This window comes from Lutra lutra, chromosome 13 (genome assembly GCF_902655055.1).
Source record: "Lutra lutra chromosome 13, mLutLut1.2, whole genome shotgun sequence".
Classification (NCBI taxonomy): domain Eukaryota; kingdom Metazoa; phylum Chordata; class Mammalia; order Carnivora; family Mustelidae; genus Lutra; species Lutra lutra.
Window position 1 is genome coordinate 90,066,911 of NC_062290.1, and position 27,005 is coordinate 90,093,915.

General features: G+C 58.5%; 1 protein-coding gene across 1 annotated transcript in view; it reads left to right on the forward strand.

The window, feature by feature from the left end:
- HMCN2 (hemicentin 2) overlaps positions 1-27,005 on the forward strand; it is a 146,656-nt gene that overhangs the window by 91,398 nt on the left and 28,253 nt on the right. Inside the window, 31 exon segments of the mRNA XM_047700354.1 lie at positions 329-496; positions 1,645-1,758; positions 2,245-2,331; positions 3,130-3,321; positions 4,170-4,343; positions 4,478-4,591; positions 5,135-5,277; positions 5,819-5,969; positions 6,582-6,803; positions 8,314-8,427; positions 8,832-9,019; positions 9,544-9,640; positions 10,428-10,589; positions 10,751-10,864; positions 11,845-12,047; positions 12,714-12,795; positions 14,396-14,527; positions 16,875-17,018; positions 17,106-17,265; positions 17,353-17,477; positions 17,891-18,074; positions 20,633-20,730; positions 21,231-21,497; positions 22,058-22,239; positions 22,674-22,755; positions 22,853-22,989; positions 23,561-23,702; positions 23,794-23,938; positions 24,667-24,794; positions 25,371-25,527; positions 26,237-26,358. Of these exon segments, the coding sequence (XP_047556310.1) occupies positions 329-496; positions 1,645-1,758; positions 2,245-2,331; positions 3,130-3,321; positions 4,170-4,343; positions 4,478-4,591; positions 5,135-5,277; positions 5,819-5,969; positions 6,582-6,803; positions 8,314-8,427; positions 8,832-9,019; positions 9,544-9,640; positions 10,428-10,589; positions 10,751-10,864; positions 11,845-12,047; positions 12,714-12,795; positions 14,396-14,527; positions 16,875-17,018; positions 17,106-17,265; positions 17,353-17,477; positions 17,891-18,074; positions 20,633-20,730; positions 21,231-21,497; positions 22,058-22,239; positions 22,674-22,755; positions 22,853-22,989; positions 23,561-23,702; positions 23,794-23,938; positions 24,667-24,794; positions 25,371-25,527; positions 26,237-26,358 (4,530 nt within the window).

Genomic DNA, 27,005 nt, shown 5'->3' on the forward strand with positions numbered 1-27,005 from the left:
CCTCTGCTGTGTGGATTCAGGAGCGTGTCTGTGGACCCCTGGCTCTAGCTCCCGTCCTGTTGCTCAGCATAGGCACTGTGCTAAGTGCTTGTTGAATCCTCCTAGCATCCCTCGGAGGGGGTGGGGAAACTGAGGCCTAAGGTGTTTGCCTGAAGCCAAAGCCCAGCCTGTGGCCACCAGTCACTCCCTTGAGTGGGAGCCCTCTGATCTTGTCACTTCTGCTCCTGGGACATCCCTGACTGGGGGTGGGGGTCCTTGTAGGGGAGAGCTGTTAGGGGGCAGGGAAGGAGCGTACAGCCCCCATATGTGGTTTCTTTTCTGTGTCTAGTGCCCCCAGAGCTCATCGGAGACTTGGACCCACTGACCAACGTCTCTGCTACCTTGCACAGTCCCTTGACGCTGCTCTGTGAAGCCACAGGTGTCCCACCCCCGGGGGTTCGCTGGTTCCGAGGAGAGGAGCCCATCAGCCCCGGGGAGGACACCTATCTCTTGGCAGGTAAGGTGCCAGCCAGAGGAGCGTCTGGTTATCAGGTCTGGCCCTCTGTCTCTGCCTCTGTTTATCACATGTCCATGACCTCTGACCCTTTGCTGCCAGGCCTGGTTGGGAAAACCATTGAGTTCTTGGCCCCCAAGAGTGCAACCAAAAACACTGGCTAGGTGAGGTACTCCAGGAGAAGCAATTAGATTTAAGTAAGTCTGGAAAAGACTTCTGGCTCTGTTCCCCTCCTGAAGACTGACAGTGATTCTTTGCATAGTTTAGGTTCTGATAAGTCCTGCAGGAAAAAAAAAAAAAAATTCTCAGGGCACATCTATAACATCTTCCAGAACAGTAACATACTTTAGAAATGCTGAGTCAAGCACCTTCTCTGCATATTCGTCCTGCCCACAAAGCTGGTTTGTGATGGTTCTTATTGGTATACAGATGGGGAAACTGAGGACCAAGAGGCAGTGTCCCATCCAAACCTTGCAGGAACGGCAAGACCCCCTGAAGCTCAGCTTTAGCACCAGTGACTCAATAGTTGTTGCACGCAGCCAAAGCTGGGATGACAAATACATTCTCCCCCTTGCACCACTTCTGAGCTCTTGGTAGGGGCGGCCAAACACCTTGTGGTATGAATTCAGAGACTGCATCTGGGCAAAAAGGAGCATGGCAATCCATTAGTGATATCTGCCCCGGGCACAGGAAGAGCCATAATGACATGATCTTAGATGATCCTTGATTGTATTCCCCCTGGGAGAAACTGGCTTGCCTCTGAGAGGTCCTTGGGAGAAGGAGGCTTTTTCCTAGGTCTGCTAGAATAAAATGGGGGCTTCTGGCCTGGCCCAGGACTGCAGAGCCCATTGCTGTCCTTTTAGCCCCAGTCAATCCCCAGAACCAGGGGTAGCCAGGGGACAGAGCCTTCTTACTAGAACAGGGTCCTCAAGTTTACCCATGTGCCCGTCTAATGTCCAGGGGCCTCCTCCATCCGTGTACCCTCCTGGGCCTCAGTTTCCCCATCTGAGGAAAGGAGCACTGTGGGAGGAGACACATACACGTCTAATGACAACACGTGGTGCACTCCTGTTCCTGGTGAGCAGCCTGGGCTCCAGCTAGGACAGAGGTTGCTGTAGCTGTCCTTGGAGTCCACTCCTCTTCCTCCCCAGGTGGCTGGATGCTGAGGATGACCCGGGCACAGGAGCAAGACACAGGTTTCTACTCGTGCCTGGCAAGCAATGAGGCTGGGGAGGTTCGGAGAAACTTCAGCGTCGAGGTCCTGGGTATGTCACACCCCCATTCTCATGTGGACCCCATGAATTCCTCCTCTCCCACCTTGGAGCTTCTTGGGGGCCCATGCCCAGGACTCAGGGTTCATGCTGTAGCAGGGGGCTCAGCACAGGAAGGAGGGAGAGGCCAAGCTTTGTCTTCTGTGCCTGATCATTAACCTCCACTCTGAGGCTGCCATGGAACTTTCCAGAAACAGTAAAGACTAACTCCAAGTGGCAGGGGGCAAATATTCCCAACACTACTCAACTGCCTTCCTCTGACCAGGGCGTCCCCTAGAGGCACTGGTACTTCCCTCAGCCAACACCAGATGTTTATTGAACTCATTGTCCCATGGAAGCAGGCACAGTGGGACGGGAAACTGAGGCACAGGGAATTGAAGGCGGTTGCCTTGGGCTCTTGGTTCTGGCCTCTTGTCTTCCTGCTTCACAGTCGTCCAGCCAGCCCTCGTCGGTAACCATCTGCCCCACTGCTTCTTGTAGTGCTTCCCAGGATTGAGAACGAGGACCTGGAGGAGGCGGTCAAGGTCGCTGAGGGGCAGACAGCTCATCTAACATGCAATGCCACAGGTAAGGGCCACACACACGGGAGGCTAGGAGAAGCACGAGAAGGCAGCTTCAGAGGAGAGGGGGGGCCTGGGGGGGGGTCCCTGCTTGCCCTCAGCCCCACTAGTCCTCGTGGTGGGTCTCTCTGTATCATGAACTTGGCACCACATCCCTGCTCATCGTTGCACCCTCTAAGCCCCTGCCCCCAAACGCTCCCCTCTCCTCACCTGACTATAGAACTCTGGTTCCAGCAGTTTCCACAGGGAGTCCTTGGCTGACCCCTTGGGCCCGTGGGTTATCTCCACTGTGCTCCCACAAGCCCCAGGGCTTTCTTGTCCCAGCACTAAGCACACTGGACTGTAATAACCTTGGGACATCTGTGTACCCCAGTTGAGCTCCAAGGTCCTTGAGGACCCAAGGACTGCTTTGGCACCATGGTTTTCCCAGTGTCTGGCAGAGTAGGCTCCCATTAATGCTTTTGGACTGGGATGGGTGGCTGCCTGGGTGGGTGGAAGGCTGGAAGATGGATGGATGGATGGATGGATGCATAGGTGAAAGGAATAATTTGCCTTTCTGTTTTGCCTATCTACACCAAGCCATCTCAGCCCACTCCTCCATAAGGAAAAGGCAGTCAACCACGTAGGAAAGGACCCAGGCCAGGCTTGATGGCTGCTTCTGTGTCTTGCCCTGCTGCATGGGCCTCTGGACTGAGATGGAGAATCCATGTCCTCTACCCTATCCTGGAGCCACCTCTGACCTCTTGGCCAACAACCTAGTCAGAACCTGCTGAATTATCTTCCCTGCCTCTTCCCCTCCTTACAGGCCACCCACAGCCCAAGGTCACGTGGTTCAAAGATGGCCGGCCCCTGGCTAGTGGAGATGCCCACCACATTTCTCCAGATGGAGCCCTCCTACAGGTCCTCCAGGCCAACCTGTCTAGTTCTGGTCACTACTCTTGCATTGCGGCCAACACTGTGGGGGAGAAGACCAAACACTTCCAGCTTAGTGTCCTGGGTAAGTGCTGGGCCTCTCCCAGCCGCCCTGGGTGCCCATGGGAGGGAGAACAAAGGTGACCAGTGCCTTATAGACAGCATCCCACTCAGCCCTCTCCTGTTTTGTTTTGTTTTGTTTTTCCCATTTCTCCGGGTTCAACAATAACAATAACAACAAAATACTAGCTCTGTTGGGTGAACATTAATCCTGGGCTAGGCATTTGGACAGGCCTGATTGGTTGGATCTTCACAGCAAGCCTAGGAGGTGGGAGATGTCCTTGTCCCTGTGTCACCAAGGAAGCTCTAAGGCTTAGAGAGGTGACAGGGCCCCCAGGTATCCTCAGGGCAATCATCATAAATTGTCTTGTCGGGAGAAACAGGGGTCTAGTAGATGACAGGGACACAGTCTGGCTCAATAAAATCTGTTTCTAAAAATACTGGTGGTTTGAGCCCCGCATCGGGCTTTCTGCTCAGCAGGGAACCTGCTTCCTCCTCTCTCTCAGCCTGCTTCTCTGCCCACTTGTGATCTCCGTCTGTCAAATAAAAATGCTGGTGGTGAAGGGGACAGTCTCCTGTGGGACTTGAAAGAGGAAATCTTAGGATGAATGAAAACAGGGCTATTGGTACATCAGGGAACCCTCTGGAACATGAGCAGAACTGACAAGGCTCTGGTAAATCAGTAGATCGCCTGGATGTTAAGAGAGTACTGGGGAAACTGAGGCAGAAATCATCCAGCTTCCCCTGTGGCATTGCTTAGTGGTGGAAAGCCTAGGCTCTGAAGCTATGCACCAGGGTCTGAGACTTTTCTGGCTTCTCGGGCCCAGGGTTAGGGATCTCTGTTAAGCATCACACCATCGGCCTCCCCCACAGTGGTTCCCACCATCCTGGGAGTGACCGAGGACAGTGCAGATGAGGAGGTGACTGTGACCATCAACAACCCCATTTCTCTGATCTGCGAGGCACTGGCCTTCCCCTCCCCCACCATCAGCTGGATGAAGGATGGTGCCCCGTTTGAGGCTTCGAACAACATCCAGCTGCTCCCAGGTGATGTCCTGTGTGGGGGGAGAAGCGAGGGGACAGGTGACATACATGTTCTTGGGCTAGGTTAGAGGAAGGGGCTGGTGAGCCTGAGGTCATGTGTCCTTGGGGGTGACCTTGGCCACTGCCCCTGCAACCAGGCACCCACGGGCTGCAGATCTTGAATGCCCAGAAGGAAGATGCGGGCCAGTACACCTGCGTGGTCACCAATGAACTTGGGGAGGCCATGAAGAACTACCACGTGGAAGTGCTCAGTGAGTCAGGGGCCCTCTGGGGTACCAGCAGGACAGGCGGGAAGCTATGTGGAAGCCTGGGGACCCCTGGCACCTGGGCCCCCCAGACACCCAAGGCCGCTCCTGTGGTAGTCAGAAGCAGCCCGGGCTGACTCAGTCACCTTAGGACCCAGGGCCCCAGGAGATGGGGGACAGGTGAGGTAGAACTTGGGTCAGGTAGATGCTCAGATCCACCCCAGTCCTGGCTTCCTTCTACCACCTGCACTGAGGTGGGGCCAGAGGCCCCACAACTTGAGACCCAGCACCCCCAGAATGGCCCCCAGAGGTCACCCCAGGAATTCCCTTGCCCCAGACCTGCCCTATCCTGTAAACCACTGACGACCAGCACTCTCTTCCTTAAGTGAACAGCTACAGGAGCGGGTCTGTCTCCAGGGCCCCTGTTCCTCGGCCCTTAGGAACCAGTCCCCCCGCCCTGTTTCTGGGACTGCTCTGGGTGCGGGATATGCACTGGGTCTCGGCACCCCTTTCCTAGGCCTGCTCCTCACACCCGTTTGTGGTTTTCAGTCCCCCCTTCCATCTCCAAAGACGACACCTTGGGGGAGGCCAGCGTGAAGGAAGTGAAAACCAAGGTCAACAGTACCTTGACCCTGGAGTGTGAGTGCTGGGCTGTGCCCCCACCCACCATCAGCTGGTACAAGGATGGACGGGTGAGTGAGGAAACCGGGGGGCGCCCTGCTTCTGCTTGGAACCTTCCAGAGAAGGCCGTCAGAGCACCTGGCCCCAGAGCCGACCTGGGCCCTGCCCCACTTTATATTTTAACAAGAAATCCAATGGTTCGTAGGGAACGGGCCTCGTCAACATGAAACCCTGCATTTACCCATTTAACTCCCCGTTTTTGAGCTCCACAGGTTTGGTGTTCTAAAACCATCAGAGCGCTACCGTCACTTTCTGTTGTATTTTTAAATTTTTATCAAAATATAGGTAGGCTCAGGGCACCTTGGTAGTGCAGTTGGTTGCGTGTCTGACTCTTGGTTTTGGCTCTGGTCTTGATCTCAGGGTCGTGAGCTCAAGCCCTGCATCAGGCTCTGCGATCAGCTTGAGTTCGCTTGCACGTCTCTGTCTCCCTCCCTCCATGCTCGTGCTCTCTATCAAATAAATGAATCTTAAAAATACACACACACATATATGGAGGCTTCTCGGGGTGCTTTTGGCCCCTCATTTCTGATCATTCCCCCTTCCCACCCCCAGCCTGTGACCCCCAACCCGCGGCTCCGTGTCCTGGGCGAAGGCCGGCTGCTCCAGATCCAGCCCACGCAGGTCTCGGATTCAGGCCGATACCTGTGTGTGGCCAGCAACGTGGCCGGCGAGGATGACCAGGACTTCAATGTGCTCATCCAGGGTGTGTGGGGACCTGTGGGAACGGGGGGCGGCCCAGCTGGGGGTGGGGAGCGTCTGTGCGTCTGGAAGAATCTGGCAAGAGGACTCTGTTCCTGGTGGCTCCTTCCCTTTCTCATTGCTGCCTGGTGTGTCTTACCTCCAGGCCCCTGGCCTGGCTCTTCCATTAACTGACTTTGTGACCTGAGGCCATCATTGCCCTCCCCCTGGTCTTGGTTTTACTTGGGTAAAATGTGGGTCATCAGATCAGGTGGCCTCGGGGGCCCCCAGCACTTCTGATAGCCGATGGTTTTGTGTCTCTGTGCTCCCGTCAACTCTGGCTGAAACTTAGGATCTGGCTTCCTCCCCGGAGAGGGGTCGGCATGTCATAGGGAGTCTTTTGAGGCTGCTGGACATAAGCCATAGAGGGCAGAAACCTTACCCTGGTGCCGAGCATAGTCGTTTCTCAGTAAACACCGGCAGAAAGAATGAGTGATTTAAAAACTGCCTTGACCTAAGAGATCTGCTCTAACCGTGAGATTTCCACACCTGACAGAGACCAGCCCAGCTCTCCTTGAGCAGACATGAGTCCCCATCCCTCGGCTGTGTGTTCTGATGGCTTTGTCCCCTGCCCCAGTGCCCCCCATGTTCCAGAAACTGGACGATGCCAGTGCAGCCTTCGAGATCCTGTCCAGGGAAGAGGAGGAGGCCTGGGGCGAGGTGACGGAACGCCGGGAGATTGTGGAGAACAACCCCGCCTACCTGTACTGTGACACCAATGCCATCCCCCCGCCAGAGCTCACCTGGTACAGGGAGGACCAGCCCCTCTCAGCTGCAGATGGGGTGACTGTTCTGCAAGGTAGTTTAGGGTGCACAGGGAGGTCGGGCATTGGCGGGCAGAGATCAGGGTTCACCCACCTCGGAGCTGGGCTCCTTTACTGTCCTTACGAGTCTTGGAGCTCTCCTGTGTCCTGCTTGCTGTGTGGCTGTGTGACCCACAGCACTGAACCACTCTGGGCCTTGGCTGCCTTTTGTACACCCGGGCTAGTTGCTCTTTGCCTATTTCAAGGCAAGAACGGGGTCCCCCTTTGCCTCTGGTTTTTAGGCCCAAGGTTCTCACCTGGGCCGTGCCCGCCTCAAGCTCTGTAATGTCTGGGGATAACCAGCCAAAGCCGGTGTCTTTCTCGGCAGGGGGAGCCCGTCCCTTTAGTAAGATCTCATGAGGCCCACACTGTGGGGGGTGGGGGTGGGGATTCCAGGTGTAGAGCCCTGTGTCATCTCATTGGCCAGGACTCGGTGACCTTTCAGCTTAGGATCTGCTCTGGGTCCTGCCAGGCCTGGAGCCATGGTGGGGCTGGCTGGGGGTGGAGATGGGGTGTTTGCATGGGCCTCTGGACAAACAGGGTCATCCCAAGGTTTGTACTTTGGTGCTTGCAAAAGACGGCAGCCTCTTGGAGATGGAGAAGAGGCAATGCTTACTGAAAGCTGTTTGTCAGAAACCCCTGATTGACCTCTCAACCTGGCCACTGCCCTTGGACCCGGACACTGATCCAGATTCTGGGTACACAGTGAGCTCGGTCACATGCTGATTCCTACCTCAGATCCCGACCAGAGGTTAATCCCAGTCATCAGCTGACCCGCCCCCCTCATCCTACCTCCAACCCCACCACTGACCTCTGACCCCGGCCACTGACCCTTAATCAAGGGCGCCTAGTGGTCACAAGGGGACCTTAATTCTGAACCTTACCATAGATTAACATCACATGTCAAGTGACCCCCCCCCAAACGCAGCTGCTGTTTCTCCAATCCCACTACTGTCCCCGGCTCTGGAGGTCATGAGCTCCCAGTCCCAACCCTGGTCACGAGTACACCGAAGCCTGGGCCAGTGATCCCCCAACCCGGAATCCAGAACACAGCGTGACCCTAACCCAGCTTTGCTGGAGACCACCTCTAGCCCCACAGAGATGCTGGGGTCTTGCCCTAGCTCTCTCTTGATCCCAGGTGACATCCCCCAGCACCCCCAACTCCAATCACCACAGCCTAGGAGCTGCCTCATTGCTTCCCAAAAGCCCATCCCTGGACATTTGCCCGGCTCTCTGCCCCCTCCCTCTGTCTTCACTGGGGCGCTGGGCTCGGCGCTGGGCTCGGCGCTGCCGGGCGCTCTTGGGAAGCCTCAGTTCTTCCATCTGTAATATGGGAGGAGGAGTAGCACCCGTGTCAGAGGCCAGGAAAATGTTCAGCTCAGGGCCTGGCCACGGCAAGCAGGGCAGGCTGATTCTCTCCGTTTCACAGAGGAGGTGGGACAGTGACGTCTTTGGGGTCCGCTGCCTCCGTGCCCTCGTTCAGGTGTCCGTCCCGTGTCCCCGCAGGAGGCCGGGTCCTGCAGATTCCCCTGGCGCGTGCGGAGGACGGCGGGAGGTACTCGTGCAAGGCCTCCAACGAGGCGGGCGAGGCCTGGCTGCACTATGAGCTGCTTGTGCTGAGTGAGTGGCTGGCTGGGGGCCGGAGGGCTTTGGTCGGCGGGTCCCACGGGGGCCTCCCTGCTGAAGGGGTCAAGGCAAAGTGCATGTTCAGTCCCGCCGTACTGGGAGGTGGATCACGTAGGCCATGCGAGCTTGGACTGGGTTCAAATTCCAAGTGGGCCGCTTTCTAGCCATATCACCTTGAGCAAATCCCAGCCCTCCCAGTGCCCCAGATTTCTTAACCTGCATCAGGGCCCGGAGGTGGAGGGGGTAGGGCGAGGGGCGGCGGGGAGGAGGGCACTGGGCGCCCTAAGCCAGAGCCTGGCACCATGTGCTACTCTCCCCTCCTTGCCCACCCCCCTCCCCAGGGGCCTTTCCCAGGCAGGCTGCCTGCTCCTCACCCTGCTCTCCCTGGCCCCCCACAGCCCCACCTGTGATCCTGGGTGACACGGAAGAGCTGGTGGAGGAGATGACCGTCAACGCCAGCAGCACCGTCAGCCTGCACTGCCCGGCCCTGGGCAACCCCATGCCCAGCATCTCATGGCTCCAGAATGGGCTCCCTTTCTCCCCGAGCCCACGGCTGCAGGTCCTAGAGGACGGGCGAGTCTTACAGGTCAGGGCGTCCCCCAGCTTGGGCTAAAGGCAGCAACTGCTGTGACTCGGTCCTGCTTGTCCAGGAACCAAGGAGCTGCCGTTATCTGCCAAACGAGGCTCTTTGCCTGGAAGCACGTTGGAGCAGCCGGGATTGAACCCAGTCCCCGAATAATCGAAATTCAGCTTGCTAGCCTCACAGGGCTGCACTTAGCCCCCGGAAAAGACACATATGCACCTCCTCCTAGAGCCCAGTACAGCACTGAGTCACTGCTGGGGGCCGGGGGGAGACACTGTTGTCACCACGTAGTTTGCTACAGGGAATCATCCAGCGTCAACCTCACACTGTGCCCCGAAGGTCACAGAAAGCCCTTGGGGGATGTGGCAGGGGTGTGTGTGCCTATCCGCGGAGTCCCCTGAGCACTGCTCCATGAGGACAGAGGTGGCCGGCCTTCTGGGGGCGGGAGCCCTCATGGTACTTCCTCCGGGACCCCAGAGCCAGCAGGCCTGTGGGGTATCCCAGGCACCTTCTCCCTGCCTCCACAGGTGTCCACGGCGGAGGTGGCTGATGCCGCCAGCTACATGTGTGTGGCCGAGAACCCGGCGGGCTCCTCGGAGAAGCTCTTCACCCTCAGGGTCCAAGGTGAGCTGGGCTGAGCAGCGACCCCTGGGGGTTCCCAGCTTAGGGGGGCTGGTGCTCTGGGCTGACCCTGGCCCGCTCCCCGGTTAACCCTGCGGGCAGACCCGGCCCCTCTTCCCACCTGGAGAGGCACCGCCTCGTTGCTTCCAGCGTCCTGGGCTCTGGGACCGTGTGTCCCATGGGTGACCCCAGCTGGCGCCAGCCACCTCCTGGGACAGGGAGGGGACCCTGATCCCTTCAGGCCTGCCCCAGATGATTTTAAGCAACATCGGAGGCTGCCAGGGAACGACTCCTCTGAGGCCTTACAGCACTGTTATGGAGACTTATTCTATCCCTGGCGTGGGCTGACACGTTACCCAGACCGACCTTCCGACAGAGCAGGAGGCCAGCTCAAATGTACAGCTCACAGAGGTCACCCGGTAGGGGGTTTCCATCCCATTGGCCTTGAGCTCTGCCTCCAGATGTGGGGCAGCTGTGGCCTCAGGGACGGGGATGACAGCATGGAGCACTCCCGGTCTAGGACATGAGCCTGAATTGATATTTCAGCTTTGCCACTGATCCGCTGTGTGGCTTTGGGGTGCTGGCTCTCCCTCTCTGATCTCTGAGCCCCGCGTTTTCTCATCTGTGAGGCAGTTATGACACATGGGGGGTGGTCCGTGGCCTTGTTCGAAGATGAACCAAGGCAAGGCACCAGGAGCTCCTCGAGGCCATGTTCCACGCTGTGACTCTTGGCCCCCTGCGGGAATGCGTTCTCATGGACCTTTCTTTCTCCTGGCGGCTGTGGGGACAGCACCCCCACGCATCACAGGTCCGAACTCAGAGCAGGTCACTGCCATCGTCAACAGCAGCATCTCCCTGTCCTGCGACGTCCATGCTCACCCGAGCCCTGAGGTCACGTGGTCCCGGGACAGCCAGCCCCTCTCCCTGGGAAAAGAGGTCTTCCTCCTTCCTGGTGGGTAAACTGAGGCTTGGAGCCCAGCCTGAAGCCAGGTGGGAGGTCAGAGTTACTTCCTCCAACCTGGGACCGGATGGGGAATCTGGAAAGGCTTGAGGACTGTGGGCCTGGGGCCTGGGGACTGCTTGCTGGTGTAAGGGGGCTGGTTCCCCCACCAGGCACCCACACGCTGCAGCTGGCCCGGGCACAGCCATCGGACTCTGGGACCTACACGTGTGAGGCCCTCAATGCCGCTGGCCGGGACCAGAAGCTGGTGCAGCTCAGCGTGCTGGGTATGTCCTGTCTGTCCCCCAAACTGCACTGTCCCCCACTCCTTCAGGGAGCCCTCAGCCCCACCCCCCAAGGCAGCATGGCCAGGAGAGGGGCAGCTGGCCCTGGGGAAGGCTGGGATACCCACGTTCTCTGTTCAGCATGCTGGGAAGACCTGGTCTAGAGAGTTGGACTCACTGGGTTTCAGACTCAGTTGGGCACATATTAGCTCTGTGACCTTGGGCAAGTCACCTTCCCTCTTGGAGCCTCAGGCCTCCCACCTGTAAGGGGACAGTTGGCATAGGGATTAAATGAGGGTATATGAGTACTTGCCTGTGCTGGGCATACAGTACGCTCTGAAGTCGAGGAGGGGACAGCGGGACAGCCAGGGGAGCCAGCCCAGCCGAGGCCCTTCCCAAGCCTGATTGATCAGAAGTTCTCAGCCTGGTGCCAATTTCAGGGCTCCTGGTCTTCAGAATCCTCTTGGGGGAAAGCTGGCCCAAGCTGTCACGAGCCAGGACTCACTGGAAGGTTCCTTTTAGCCGTGGGTCTGATTGATTTATTTGTGTTCCCCTCCTGTGTGTGTGCCAGGCCCTGTGCGCTCAGAGCCAGGGGTGGAGGACCTCTGCATTGGTCTGCTGGAGGGACGTGGGCTGTGGGGACCCCTAGGGAGGGCTCAAGCCCAGCCGGGGCCTGCCCTGTATTGGGAAGAGCCCAGGAGGGCCATTAGAGCATCTCCCCATCTAGGGGGCTGAGGCCCAGAGAACTCAGGAGCCTTTTCCCGGTCACCCAGCGGGTCCTTGGCACACTGACCTGGACTCTGTGCCTGCAACTCCCTGGGTCTATGCCATCCCTGGGCTGGGGGGGGGGGGGCTTCACCATGACCATGTGACACTGTGAGCCTCCACCAGCCATTCTATACGGCTATATGTTCTATACAGCAAGAACCGGGGAGGCTGCCAGGGAGGCTGGTGTGCCTTATTCCACTCACCTGCTGCCCCAGTTCCCCCCACCTTCAGGCGGCCTCCCAGCGGCCCCCAGGATGTGATCGTGGTCCGGGCTGGGGACAAAGCCATCCTTAGCTGTGAGACCGACTCACTTCCCGAGCCGACCGTGACCTGGCACAAGGACGGGCAGCCCCTGGTCCTGGCACAGCACACCCAGGCTCTGCTGCGGGGGCAGAGGCTGGAGATCCGGGACGCCCAGGTGAGCAGCCCGTGGCATGGGCAGCTGTGGGTGGCTGTGGGTCCCGGTCCTGGTGAGCCAGGGAGGTGGGGCTGGGGAGCCGTGTGGCAGGGCGTGGGGACTGCTGCCTCCGAGGCCCGCAGGATCTCACACCGAGTCGAGTGGCCTCCAGGGCAGGAGCCATGAGAAGAGGGCAGGGCTCCAATCTGGTTCCGAGCTAACCTTGAGCAGGTCCATTCCCTATCACCTGCCTTTGCTTGCCTGGGATCTAGAAGCCTTTTCCAGGCCCCTCTGGCTGCGATTCTGGGAGTTTGCTCTGCCCACCCTCCCTGGTGTGGATTAGACTCACAATTGGCTGCTCTTCTGGGAAATGGTGCTGGCCTCCTCTCTCCTGGCCAAGCGCCATCCCCACAGTGAGGGACTTTCCTCCAGGCTTGGCTGGCGTGCAGGCCCAGGGGAGAGTGGGGGTCTGGAACCTGTTCCCTCACTTCCCAACAGCTCTCCTACTTCTTGAAGTTCTTGGGGGAAGGCCAGGGGGTCCTATCTCCTCTGGCTTCCCAGGCAGGACCAGCCTATCTGGGAAGTCCCTTGTCCAGAAGGTTCTGTGACCTGGATGTTTTAGGGGAGCCTTGGGTACCCCCATCCCAGCTCTGGGTACACCATCACCACATGCTCTCTTTGTCCTAGGTGCTGGATAAAGGGCTGTATAGCTGTAAAGTCAGCAATCCGGCCGGGGAGGCCCTGCGGACGTTTGTCCTCACTGTCCAGGGTAAGCTGGGGACCAGCCTCAGGGCATTGCCATGGGACCCCTAGCAGCACACGGGGCTGCCCAGGGTGGGAAGGGCAGTTGCTAGAAAGAGGCAACAGCCTTGAGTGTGTAGGGCACAGGATTCGGCACTGAAAAGACCAGGATCAGAACAGCACTCTGCCCGTGACCTGCTCTGGGGCTCAGCACAACGCCTCGCCTGCTTTTGGCCTCAGGGTTGTCTTTAGTCAAAGGAGCGAAGGCAGCACGGCCTCCTACTATATGGGAAGGGTTTAGTCGATGGGCTGCCGTGAACTTATCTATAAAGTGCTGGGCACGAGCCTCACATGCCAGCCCCGGGAGGGGAGCCCCCAGGGATCAAATTGTTGGGAGTCCTGGGGCCATGTCACCACCATTTGGAGCCCCAGGGGAGGCCCGTTCCATCAGCCCAAGGATGGAGCACAGACGGCACTGGATTGGACATGGCTCCAGGGGGCGGGGGTGAGGGGAAGTTTACTTAGGGAAGCAAGGGGTGAAGGCTCAGCCGCACTTGCTTGGGGTCAGCTGTTGTTCGGTTAGAGTATAGAGCCCGCTGTGTAACATAGAGATCTGAAAACACAGTGGATTAAATGAGAGGGAACGTTACCTCTGTCGGGCAAAAGCCTGGGGGTGAGTGTCCAGGCTGGTGGATAGCTCAGGGCCTACCGAGTGGTAAGTAAATGACTGAGTGGTGATTTGGGGACCCAGGATCATTCTGTCCTGTTGATCTCCACCCCCCCCCCCCAGGGTGTTGCCCGCGTCCACATTCATTCCCTCCCAGCTCACGGGAAGCAGAAAGGAACAGGACGAGAGGGCGAGCTTTTTGTTTTGAGCGAGGGATGTGGGACTTGTATCTGTCCCCTAGGGTTGCATCCCATCAGCGGGGACGTAGGCAGCTGGCCACCGCAGGCTTCCGGGGACAATGAGAAACATAGTTTCACCCAAGCGACCCTGCACTCAGCTAAGCTGCTGGGCATGATGGGAAGGACAGGGCGGTGGGCAGGGGACACTGGCTCTCTGCCCCCAAAGGCAAAGCCAGTGGCCTCCCCACCAGGTGAGCAGTGAATGGGTCCAACCGGAAGCCATATTGAAAGCCATTGTTGAAAACTACTGACGCCAGGTGTGCTGTTTCAAGCCTTCTGATGGCGACACTGATGAGCGGTGGGAAGGGGGAGGGTCGGGTCACTGAGGACACAGGATGCATCCTGAGCACAGACAAGTTTGTTCTGCTGGTTGTGGTTGCCTGGGCTGCGTGGCCTCTTCCTAGCCGAGCAGGAGGGAGTGTTTGGATCGATTAGTGACGTTGCCCCGGCGAAGGCTGAGAGCTACCGGCACATCAGCCATGCGCTCGCCATCCTTGGGCTGAGTGGACCCCTCTGGACCCTGCTTTGTAAATGTTTTGAAATAGACGCGGATTCTATTTACACCCGTGACTAAAACAACCTGTACCTCTCCCAGTGGCAAAGCGTAAAATGTCAACTACCAACCAGAAGGAAGAGCCGGTGGGGTGTCCCTAATGTGCCCAAGTGGAAGGAAGGGAGCTGCAGAGTGTTAGGACTGTGGCAATCAGGTGTCTCTCCCGCAGTGCCCCCAGTGTTTGAGAACCCCAAGACAGAGAAAGTGAGCCAGGTGGCCGGGAGCCCCCTGGTCCTGAGCTGTGACGTGACCGGGGTCCCCGCACCTGCTGTGAGCTGGCTGAAGGACAGAATGCCTGTCGGTGAGTGCATCGCATCTTTTCAGCGCCGAATATTCCTTTCTGTGCTGCCATGACCACGAAAGGGGAAGAAGCGTTGGTGGTCACTGTTCTCAGCAAAATCGAAGGCGGCAATGTCCCGTCTGTCACACCCCGTTTGTCTTCAACCCTGCTGGCCCTTGAAATCCCAATGCTGACAGCCATTCCCGTGGGGGCCCAAAGGCTCCCAGTGTTTGTGGCCCCGGACAGCTCCCACGAGGTGGACAGATGCAGGGTGGGTGCTGAGGGCCCAGCTGGCCTGACCCCGGGCTTGGCGTTGGCCTCCAAAGCTGTTCTCCTCCTGGAATGCAGCTCTGTCCAGCCCAGCTGCTGGTCACCCCCTGTCCAGACCTTCATCCCTGTCTGGCTCTCTTCCTCTCCTTCCCACCCCGGGGTCCCAGCAGAACCCTCCTCTTGTCAGCTGGGGAAATACCTCTGGTGCCAGCCAGCTCTCTGCCCCTAGCCTTTCCCATTCCAGCCACCGCGGTCCCCCTGCCTCGTGAGGGCAGCAGTCCCCACATTGGTCCTGGGCCCACTCCAAGCCTCCAGTGCCGTCTCCACACAGTGAGGAAGGGGTCTCGAAGTGCAGCTCTGAGGGGGTCACTTGTCCACTGAAAGCCTTTGGGCCATAGTCCTCAGAACCACAGCCTGGGAGGCCCCGTGGGGCCCAGCCAGCCACCTCCCCCTGCCCCACTCTGGACCTCACAGACCCAGCTGCTCTCAGCTGCTCCCATATGCCCTTCTCTGTCTGTCTGTCTGTCCCTCCCCTGACTCCCTCTCCCTGTCTCAAAAACAGCTTCATCAAGATGTATATACCATACGATTTACCCACTTAAAGCTTGTAATTCCATCATTTTGACTATATTTGCAGACCATCCCTACAACCACCCAAAAGGCAACCCCTTACCCATTACTTTACACCCCCTGTTTCCACCCAAACCTCCCACTAACCCCTGCGCCAGGCAGCCCCTGACCTGTTTTCTGTCTCTCTGGATTTGCCTGTTCTGGACATTTCATGTCACTGGAATTATGCAATAAGTGGCCTTTTGGGTCTCACTTTTCCACTTAGCCTGCTGTTTCTAGGGTCCATCCCTGTCGTAGCGTGTGTCCATTCCACATTCCTTCTCTTAAGTTAAATGTTTTTTGGGGCACCTGGGTGGCTCAGTGGGTTAAAGCCTCTGCCTTCGGCTCAGGTCATGATCTCGGGGTCCTGGGATCGAGCCCCGCATCGGGCTCTCTGCTCAGCGGGGAGCCTGCTTCCTCCTCTCTCTCTCTCTGCCTGACTCTCTGCCTACTTGTGATCTCTGTCTGTCAAATAAATAAACAAAGTCTTAAAAAAATATTAAATGTTTTCCATTCTTTTTTATGGCTGACTCTTCTACTGTGTGCCTGTATCATCCTTGTAATTAGTCCTTTCATCTCCTGGTGGACAGGGATCCCCCCAACCCCCAGGGCGGTGAATAGTGTGCTGGGAAGGTTCGGGGATGGGTGTGTATGGGGCGTACTCTGTCCTTTCTCTTCGGATTGGTGGTGGAGCCACTCTGGGCTGCGTTCTCCACCTCCTTTCTTGACACATGCACTTTCCTCCCCGAAATACCCACCCCAACCCCCCTGAGCCCCTCCACTGGCCATTCACACCCCCCTAGTCCAGCTGGTATCTGCTTCCTCCGAAGACGTGCCTGACCCCTCCAGGCTCTGTCGGGGGCTTCTTGGGGTTGGTCACGCAGGATCACGTGTGTCTCACTGTCTCTGATGCACGTGGAGCCCCTCGAGGACAGGAGCTGAGCTTTACTTGGCTTCGAACCCCAAACTCACAGCTAGATACACAGTAGCTGTTCAGAAGCCTTCATGTTGAGAGATTGGCTATGCCAGTGAGGCCCTGAGGTGGGGGGTGGCCCGGCCTGGGCTCAGGCAGAGGTGCAGCTGGAGAGAATGGGGGCCATGCCAGCCTGGGGCGGGGGGTGCAGCCTGAGCAGAGGCCCTGGGGTGCCCCTAGCAGGACCTGCATGGGGACCAGGAAGCAGTCAGTGGGTGGCTGGTTCACCCTGATTGGAAGCCTTGGGAGGTGGTAGTGGGGTGGGGGTGGGGAGGGCCCACGTGTCCACAGGAAGAGGAGCGATTCCTGGACACTAAAGTGAGTGCGACATCTTGGCAAGAAATATCCCCAGTGGAAGGAACTAGAGAAGGGCTCCAAGGCACAGAACAATGAGTGTGGGGGAGAGGAACCTGCTCAGGGGAGTCATGAGACTGTTGTGTCTGGGCCAGTGGTGGCACCTGGGGGAGGGGGCGGGTTGGAGCCGGTGAGGGCCTGGCTCGTCTCTGCACCCCCCAGAGAGCAGCATGGCACACGGCGTGGTCTCCCGTGGGGGCCGCCTCCAACTGAGTCGCGTGCAGCCTGCCCAAGCTGGGACCTACACGTGCGTGGCCGAGAACGCCCAGGCCGAGGCCCGCAAGGATTTTGTGGTGGCCGTGCTTGGTAGGTCTGCGCCCTGTGCCCCCTATGTGTCCTGCCCCTGTCCCAGCCCACACCAGGCCCCAGGCCTCACCATAGTGCCTGCCACAGAGGCCCCCCAGATCCGGAGCTCGGGTGCCAGCCAGGAGCACAGTGTCCTGGAGGGTCAGGAGGTGCGGCTGGACTGCGAGGTGGACGGGCATCCGCCGCCCGACGTGACCTGGCTGAAGGACGGTGGCCCACTGGACCGGGGCGTAGGCCCCCACCTCCGGTAAGACCTGGCCCGTGCCCACCTGGGGCCCCAGGCAGCACCTGCAGACCCTCACGTGCCGGCCCTCGGCACTCCGTCCCCCCGCAGGTTCTACCTGGACCGCAGTGCCCTGGTGCTGAAGGGCCTGAAGGCGGAGGACTCAGGCGCCTACACCTGCGTGGCCCACAACGCCGCCGGAGAGGACGCCAGGCTGCACACAGTGAGCGTGCTGGGTGAGCAGCTGAGGGGCGAGGATAGGCGGGGGCTCTGCCATCCCAGAACTGTGGCGGCCTGGCCACGGGGAAGGGGGGACCACCACTGGGGCGTCTGGAGGGCTATGCCAGGGCCAGGATGCAGGAGACCTGCCTCAAGCCCCAGCCATGCCTGCGCTATAAGCCAGGCCACCCTCTGACCTCTCTGGGCCTCTGTGTCCCATTCTTAGACCAGAGACCCAAGCACTCCAGCCGCGGCTGTGACAGGAGAGTTGGGGAATGGGGGAGATGCGGATGGAACCATGGGGTCTGAGAACCCCATATAAGATGGTTGGTGCTTCCTGGCTTTGGCGCAAGAGGAGCCCATCTCCCCCACCTAGACCCTCTCTGCCTAAACTCCTCTCTGCCCCCTTTTTCTCTCTGCTTACTCCCAGTCCCTCCCACCATCGAGCACTGGGCCGAGAGCTCGGGGACCCTGGTGAGCAGGCCTGGGGAGCTGGTGACCATGGCCTGCCCCGTCCGGGGCTCCGCGCCCATCCGCGTGAGCTGGCTCAAGGACGGTCTGCCCCTCCCGCTCTCCCAGCGCACTCACCTCCACAGCTCTGGCCGCACCCTCAGGTAGGGAACAGGCTCCTTGGCCCCTGGGCCGGTGGATCTCACACCCACTCCTCAGGCAGCTTGGGTTTCAGAACCCCTCTGAGTGGTTTTCAGATAAAAATAATATAGACACACAGAGGTTTATGATGGGGACAGTGAGGGGGCCCCCCACCCTCCCAAACAGAACTCCAGAGATGAAAGGGGCCTCTGCCCTCAGGCTCTTACAGCCCAGGGAGGGAGGCACAGATCCAGGTGAGGACACCTGCTTGTATCCAAATCAGCCTGCCCGGGGGTGCGGGAAATCAGGGAAGGCTTCCTGCAAGAAGGTTTCTGAGCAAGGCTTCACACATTCTTCAGCCTTTTGGAGCGCCAGCTTTTGCAGGTGCAGTTCCAGGCGCCGGGATAGAGCGGAGGCAAAGCAAAGTCCCTGCCCAATAGCCGCTTGATCAGGGGAGGAGAGTGGAAATGCAAGCGCTATGACAAAGGAATGTCACCAGGGATACGCACTCTGAAGAACAAAGTGGGGCAAAGAATAAACGGGAGGTGGCGGGGAGGCTGGAGTTTTAGGGTGGTCAGGGATGGGCGCTCAGAGAAGGTGATATTTGCACAGAGGTAGAAGGAGTCAAGAGAGGGAGCTGGGTGGATTCCGTGGGGAAGAGTTTCTGGGCTGAGTGACAGACCAGCAGGTTCAAAGGCCCTGAGGTGGGCATGTGCCTCTGTGTTCAAGGAATAGGGTGGGTGGGATTCAGGGGAGACCAGGTGACTTAGGACTTGTAAGTCCTTTAAAAGCCCTGGGTTTTCCTAAGTCCTGGTTGGGGGGCAGTGTTCAGGAGAGAAGCCTCGAGATATGATTTATATTTTTTATTATGATAAAATAAACATAAAACTTATCATTTTAACCATTTTTTAAAGGATCTTATTTATTTATTTGACAGAGATCACAAGTAGGTGGAGAGGCAGGCAGAGAGAGAGGAGGAAGCAGGCTTCCCGCTGAGCAGAGAGCCCGACGTGGGGCTCGATCCCAGGACCCTGGGATCATGACCTGAGCCGAAGGCAGAGGCTTTAACCCACTGAGCCACCCAGGCGCCCCCATTTTAACCATTGTTAAGTGTACACCATTTTAAGTGTTCGGTTTAGGGGCATTAAGTATATTCACACAATGATCTGACCATCGCCCCCATCCCTCTCCAGAACTTTCTCATCTTCCCAACCTGAAACTGTGTCCCCATTTCGCCCTGTGCTCCCCCTATCCTTGGCAACCTCCATTCCTGTCCCTGTAGGTCAGTATCAGTGGAATTATACAGTATTTGTCTTTTTGTGACTGGCCTTCTCCCACTCAGAGTCATGTCCTCCAGTCCCCTCCGTGTTGTAGCAGGTGTCAGAATTCAGAATTCCCTTGCATTTTAAGACTAATATTCCACAGTATGGACGGACCACACCTTGTCCATCCATTCATCTGTCAACATAGGGACATAGGGGTTGCTCCTACTTCTTGGCTATGGGGCCTAATGCTGCTGTGAACACGGGTGTGCAAATGTCTATTCAAATCTCTAAATACTTTGGGGTTGTGACTTAGGTTTTTAGAGGAGCCTTCTGGCTGCTGGGTAGACAAGAGACCATGGGGCCAAGGGCAGGACGGGAGGGGGGTGAGGGGGAATCGTGGTGTTCTGCCTGGGTCACTGCCCTGGAGGTGGAGGTGGTCAGAGGTGGGAAGCAGGAGGAATGGAGCAAGGCTCTGTGGCCTTCATCCAGGAACCTGGCAGAATGAGGTCCACAGACAATGTTTTCTGAGATTGGACCATAGTGGAAGTGGGTGGGTTGAGGGGGAGACCCGAGTGCTGTTTGGATGTGTTGGTTTGAGAGGGTCTTAGGCATCCAGGGAGGAGGTAAGCCAGGTGTTTCCTACTCCACAAGGGAGTTCGGGGATGTAGAAGTTCTGGGATTCTCACAAACAGGTGGTGGTGGTAGCCAGCGCCCCCCTGTTCCCGCCACCCTGAGTGTGAGTGAGGACTGCACCCCGGGTAGGTCTTAGTTCCCAGGGAGGGGGAGCAGGCAGGAGGATGGGGAGATGGGGAAGGTGGAGGAGACACTCCAGGAAAGCATGCTGTCCCGGGAGCCAAGCAGAGACAGGTTTCAGGGCCACTGGGGGACATTAACAAGACCAGCTCAGGAGGACAGTCAGGGCCAGAGAGATTGCAAGAAGAGGTGGGGGGCACAGACAGACAGACAGGGGAGGTGAGTCCTAACGGTGAAAAGGAATGGTCTAGAAGAGGGGTAGGGACAGGCAGGTGTCCTACTCCTTGGGGGGCACAGTGCAGCCCGCGGAATTGGGAAAGCAGGAAGTCTGGCTTTAGAGGGAGGTGAGTCAGACAAAGCAGCCGGGGACAGGGAGCCTGGGGCTTTCCTCTGGGGGCACCAGGGAGCCAGGAAAGGGGGTTAGGCAGAGGCCGGACCTGTTCAGATGGGAGTCTCCGAGCTGCCTCTCTGGCAGGTAAGCCACCGGGGGACAGGAAAAGAGAGGAACAGTTTCGATGGAGTCCCCCCTTTTTTTCCACTCCACCCTTCTTGGGGGGGTTCAGGATTTCCCAGGTGCAGCTGGCGGATTCTGGTGTCTTCACCTGCGTGGCTGCAAACCCAGCCGGCGTGACCAACAGGAACTTCACCCTGCAGGTGCACGGTACGGACCGGGGCACTCGTTGGGGGGGTGGGTGTTGGAGAATAACCGTATCCTTTGGCCTCTTAGGGCACGAACACAGAGACTCGGTCTTTGATTCGTTTGGCTGCTCGTTCATGCATCTTGCGAGCAGCCATTAAGACGCTGTGGTGTGCCAGGGCCTTACCAGGCACCAAGATGTAGCAGTGAGCAGAGGTGAACCCTGTCCCCAGGAGGGCAGTGCAGGAAACAGCTCTGTAAAGAGGTGATCGCAATTCCAGGCAACTAGTGACACCGGGGGAAGGACAGGGAGTGGTGGGAGCACAGAGGAGGGCCCTTCAGTTGGCCTGGGGAGTTCAGGGAGGGCTTCCTGGAGGAGGTGAGGTCTAAGATGAAGACAGGAGAGGAGAAGGAATTGTCCAGGAGAAGGGCATTCTGACCTGTGTGGGAACGGCCTGTGTGAAGGTCCAAGCGTGACCTGCTGTGGAATGAAGGGACTCTGCCCCCTCTTTTGCCCTGTTCAGTGCCCCCTGTCCTGGAGCCGGTGGACTTCCAGAATGATGTAATGGTGGTCCGTGGCTCCTCGGTGGTCCTTCCCTGCGAAGCCCAGGGAAGCCCCCTCCCCCTAGTGTCATGGATGAAGGATGGGGAGCCCTTGTTGCCCCAGAGCCTGGAACAGGGGCCCAGTCTGCAGCTGGAGACAGTGGGAGCTGGTGACTCGGGGACCTACTCCTGCGTGGCCGTGAGCGAGGTGGGGGAAGCCAGGAGGCATTTCCAGCTGACAGTGATGGGTGAGTCATCTGCCCACAAGGCCAGCTTCTCTGGGCCTGGGAGCAGGGTGGGCCTCGGGTGGGGGGCCGATGGAGAAGGTTGGGGGGGAGGTGAGTCCCTTGGCGGATCTCCCCAGGGGCTGACACCTGGGTGCGGGCTTTGGAGGCGAGACAATCTCATACGGGATGCTGACCTTGCTGCTACATAGAAGGGCTACGTGGCCCTTCATTCTCCTGGGGCCATGCCCTTCAGCTTTGTCCCTCAAGCCTCATAAAGCTGGGACAACGAGCCCCTGAAATCCAGAGGCAGAGCCCTAAGTCTCAGGCTGAAATCTTGCAAATTTTGTGCCACATTGGAAAGAGCTGTGTCAGCTGTCTCCTCCAGCCCCACCCCCTGCCATACGGTGTGCTTGAAGGTTTTAAAGCACAAATAATCGGTCCATGCAAAGGGGCTCCTGGTTTCTAGTGTCCTTGTCCCCATCTGTGGTCAGCCTCTAGATGGTGGGGGGTGGGAGATGGACCCCAGCTCCCAGTGCCCTGCGTGCAGCTGCCATGGCTAACCCTGGCCGGGTATCTTGCAGATCCCCCTGACATCGAGGACTCAGGCCAGCCTGCAGAGCTGTCGCTGACCCCCGGCACCCCCTTGGAGCTCCGCTGTGATGCCCGGGGTACCCCCCTGCCCAACATCACCTGGCATAAGGACGGGCAGGCCCTGAGTAGGCCTGAGGACAGCAACAGGGAGCTCCGGGTGGAGGGCGTGCAGGTGCTGCTGGCCCCTTACTGTGGGATGAGGCCGGGGGAAGGGGAGGCAGGGGAGGAGAAGGACCCTGTAGCACTTGGCCTTTAGGCTGAGCTCTTCCTTTGTGCGGGGTGAGCATGTGGAGACCACCCACCTGGGCCCTGTCCTCAAGAGTTCCCAGCCAGGTCAAAGCCAAGGCTGATGCAGAAATAGGAGGAGAGCTGGTGGAGTCAAGGGGTACTTCCTGGAGGAAGCAGGCTTTGCCCTAGCCATAAAGCAATGGTTAGGTGGAGCTAGAGAAGAAACATCCCAGAGGGCAGAATGATTGGGAAGGCCGGGTGGCCAACTCAACCAGCTTGAGTCTGAATCCTTGGTCCTTAGTTGTGGAGGAACCAAACCGGATCGGGGGGTGGGCAGGCTGGGGCCGGAGGCAGAGGCTCACACTGCCCCGTCCCCAGGTGGGCGATGCTGGGCTGTACACTTGCCTGGCCCAGAGCCCTGCTGGTGAAGTTGAGAAGAGCTTCCGGGTCAGGGTTCAAGGTAAGGAGGTGGTGCCAGGGCTGAGGCAGGAGAGGAAGGTAGGATGGGGCCTGCCGGGACAGGTCTGTCTCTCACAGCCTCTCTGCTGCCTGCCTAGGTCCCCCCCACGTTCTTGGGCCCCAAGGCCCCCGCTCCGTGGTCGGCCTGGCTCCAGGGCAGCTCGTTCTGGAGTGCTCAGTGGAGGCGGAGCCAGCCCCCGAGATCGAATGGCACCGGGATGGCATCCTGCTACAGGTAGGTGCCGGGCTGGGGACCCCGGGACGCCACCTTCTGTGCCGCTCAGGCCCTGGACCCTATAGCCTGGATCCTCAGTGCTGAGGGGTGGCCCCGCTGGCACTTCATGTCCCTGCTTTCCTGGCATCCTGCAATCCTCTTATTACTGTCATGCCCATCTTCTGGATGCGGACACTGAAGCAAGCCTGGGATTTACACCCTGGCTTCTGATGCCTCTCTGTGTGCTTCCCATTATACCTCCAAGCTCCACATAGTGGCTGGGTGACCCGGGGCTAGTTACCGAGGTTCTCTGTGCTTTCCCCCACCCCCGAAATTGGGACCAAGGATTGTAGGTCTTCTAGAAGCTCTAGTTCCCGATCCAGGCCTGAGGCCCCTCTGCAATGTCCCCGACGGGCAGAGCCCAGGGGTAGGAACTCAATCCCTCCCACAGGAGCCTGTTTCCCCCAGAGGGGTGTCAGTTAAGCCTCTGGCCTGCCCCGCTGGTTCCTTGGTCCTCCGTGCCCAGTGCCTGGGGGCTGGCTGGCGCTGGCCCAGCACTAACGAGGCTCTCTCCGCCCTGCGGACTGTGCAGGCGGACGCCCACACCCAGTTCCCGGAGGACGGCCGGTTCCTCCAGCTGCAGGCCCTGAGCATGGCCGACGGGGGCAACTACAGCTGCACGGCCCACAACGCCGCGGGCAGCACCAGCGTGGCCTTCCACGTGGACATCCACAGTGAGTGGGCCTCACCTCCCCCACCCCACCCGCGCTGGCCCTTCCTCAGGCGCAGACCCCGGCACCCACTCCCTCCGTGCCCCTCCCCCAGTGGTGCCCACCATCCAGCCGGGACCAGCCGTGGTGAACGCCTCCGTGAACCAGACGGCCCTGCTGCCCTGCCAGGTGGATGGCGTTCCCCCGCCCCTCGTGAGCTGGCGGAAGGATGGAGCCCCCCTGGATCCTGCCAGCCCCAGGTGGGACCGGGACCGTGAGGGGCTCGGGGGCGGCTTCTAAGCAGAAACTGCCTGGGCAGTTGGCACTGGAAGGTGGCTGTGTGGCCCGCACGTGGGTCTTTGCAGAACCCAAGAAACAGGCTTGTCTGGGGCATTGAGGGTGTGAGAACCCCAGGTGTCCATCTGTCTGGTTTTGACTCTTGGTTGCTCATCTGTTTCTGTGGGAAGGGGCTTCATGCCTCTGTGTGTGTGTGTGTGTGTGTGTGTGTGTGTGTCAAACCAATTTTCTACACCTTTCTCTGTAACATGGCAGAGACACCCCCCGCCCACCCCCAGCCCCCAAGTTATGGCTTCTGAGCTCAGGCAGCCTGCAGAGCCTTGAGAACTGCCTGACAATCCCAGTTCCCAGGGTCAAGCCTGAGTCCAGCCCACCCCCAGTCCTGCTGCCCTCGGAAGGGGCTGTCCTCAGATCTGGGGGACATGCTCAAAAGGGGGGCTTTCTGGATGCTGCTGCCTGCTGACTCTTAGGGAGAAGTTGGGCCCAGGTGGGACCACAGGAGGCCCCCTGATGTGCGGAGCTGCCCATGTCCGTGACCTCCTCTAACCTTGGCCTCATGGATGCAACACTCCAGAGCTAGCACTTTTCTGCAGGGAAATCCAGGGGGAGAGGAGCCGCCCCCAGGGTCCAGCCCCTCCAAGGGCCTCCCTAGGCTGCTGGTCTCCATGACAACCCCCTCCCTCTATTCCAGGCTGCAGGTCCTGCCCGAGGGCTCCTTGAGGATCCGGCCGGTCCTTGCCCAGGACGCCGGCCACTACCTCTGCCTTGCGTCCAACTCTGCAGGCTCTGATCGGCAAGGCCGAGATCTCCAGGTCTTTGGTAAGTGGACAGGACAAGCAGGTTCCTTGCCTTCAGCATCGATTTCCTCTCTGGGCCAGGTCCAGCCTGGTTTCTGGGCTCCTCCTTGCTGTTGGGAGCCAAGAGCAATGGTCTCTCAGTGTTGTTGACCATGAAGCCTAGGAGTAGAACTTGGGAATACGCATACTCAAAAGACGCCTCCTTATTTTATGCATATGTCACATACACTTAGCGCTATACTATTGCATTGAATGGGCAAGATAGGAAACATTTGAAAGGATAAGCTTCAGAATCACTGTACCAGACTGTCTCATCTCTTCTCACTCCAATGGATCCCCTTGGTGGAGGCCACTCTGCTGGGCGCTGGCCTCGAGCAGGGCTAATGAGGAGTGGGACCCTGAGGGCTATATTCAGGGAGAGCGGGTTAGGAGGCCGGCAAACGGGGGGGCGAGCAAAGGTCCTATCACCCCAGATTAGGGAGCCTGTTGGAAGATTCCTACAGAGTGTCTCCTGCCTCTCCCCTGCCCACGGAGGACGGGTACGTTGCCCTTGCCTCCATCCTGTACCCTTGTCTCCTGGTGACTGCTCTCTCCCCAGAGCCTCCTGCCATCACCCCTGGCCCATCCAACCTGACCCTGACTGCTCACACCCCTGCCTCACTGCCTTGTGAGGCCAGCGGCTCCCCCAAGCCCCGGGTGGTCTGGTGGAAGGATGGACAGAAACTGGATTTCCACCTGCAGCAGGGTGCTTACCGGTATGGAGCTGGGCCTCAGGGTGGTACCATGAGGTGCTCAGGGTGGGGAAGGGGGTGCCCATTTCATGGTAGGGAGTCCGGTCAGAAACAAGGCAGGGAAGCACTCAGGTTCGCAACGAAGCCAGTGCCAGGATCTGTGTCCTGACCTCAAGGGTGTAGAAGGATCTTCACTGAGATGCCCAACAAGGGGTTTAACACCATCACAGCTGCTGGAGCCTAACAATGTCGGTGCCTGGAGGCCTGGGTTCAGCCGAACCCAGATACTCGTCTCCCCATTTCTCAAAGGCAACAGGTCATGCAGTGGTCCGCGGGCACATTAAAGGGATCTGTTCACCACTTGGTTCTCCAGGCGTCTGCTGTGTCCTGTACCAGGCCAGCGTGGAGCTGTCCTCTACAGCAGGTGCCCCGCCAACATGAGCTGTTCTGATAAGGGACTTGGACGTGATCACTATTGCAGAAGTTGTTAGAACTGCTGGTTGCAGAAGAAAACACAGAGGGTGGTAGAGAAACACAAGGATGAAAGTTTAACTTGCCCACAGCCACATCTTTAAGAGTAGAAACTTCTAGAAGGAATGTCTAGATTCAGACTGGGGTGGGCGGGGGGGACAGATACCAGGGGAGAAATTAGTCTTGAGACACCCAGTCCCCTGCATCCAGGTTGCCGGGCAGGCAGGTCACAGCTGGCCAACTGTCTGTCTGTCCATCCCAGGCTCCTGCCTTCCAACACCCTGCTCCTAGCAGCTCCTGGCCCCCAGGACTCAGCCCAGTTTGAGTGCGTGGTGAGCAATGAGATGGGCGAGGCCCACAGGCTCTACCAAGTGACCGTCCATGGTACGTTGGAACAGAAAGAGGGAGAGAGAGGATGGGGACATCACGGGCATCTCCTGACCCCACCCAGCCCCACACTGATGCAGACTCTAGCACTGTTCCTGGTAGGAGCTCTCAGGAGAGTCCACTCCCCAATCCAGATTATTCTAAACCGCAATCTGACCTTGCCATCACTCTGGTGAAAATTTCTCCCTTCGCAGCTGCCCACTGCACTCAGAATAGAATGCAAAGTATCACCTGGGTCCACAGGGTCCTGTGCATGCTGGCCCAGCCAACCACCACCTCCCCTAACCTTCCCAGGTTCAGTTCACCCCAAGGCCGAGCTCGCTCTGGGATCCGGTCATGCTGCTTAGCTTTTAGTTCCTCACCTCAGGGCCTTTGCATATGCCATTCCCTCTGCACATGCTGTTCCCTCTGTTCTGAGCACTTCCCTTTGACCTTCACCCAGCGGGCCCTTGCTCTCCCTTCAGATCTCAGGTTAAATGGTACTCTCCCTGGAGGACTTCTCTGGCCTCCCCAACTCTTGGGAAGGCTCCCTTCTCTTGTGAACCACTCTGGAGAGACCTAGCTGCTATCCCTACAGAGAGCAGTTCATAAGGGTACCCCTAAGCCCAGCAAAAAATACTTCCCGAGTGAATGTGACCTCTCCT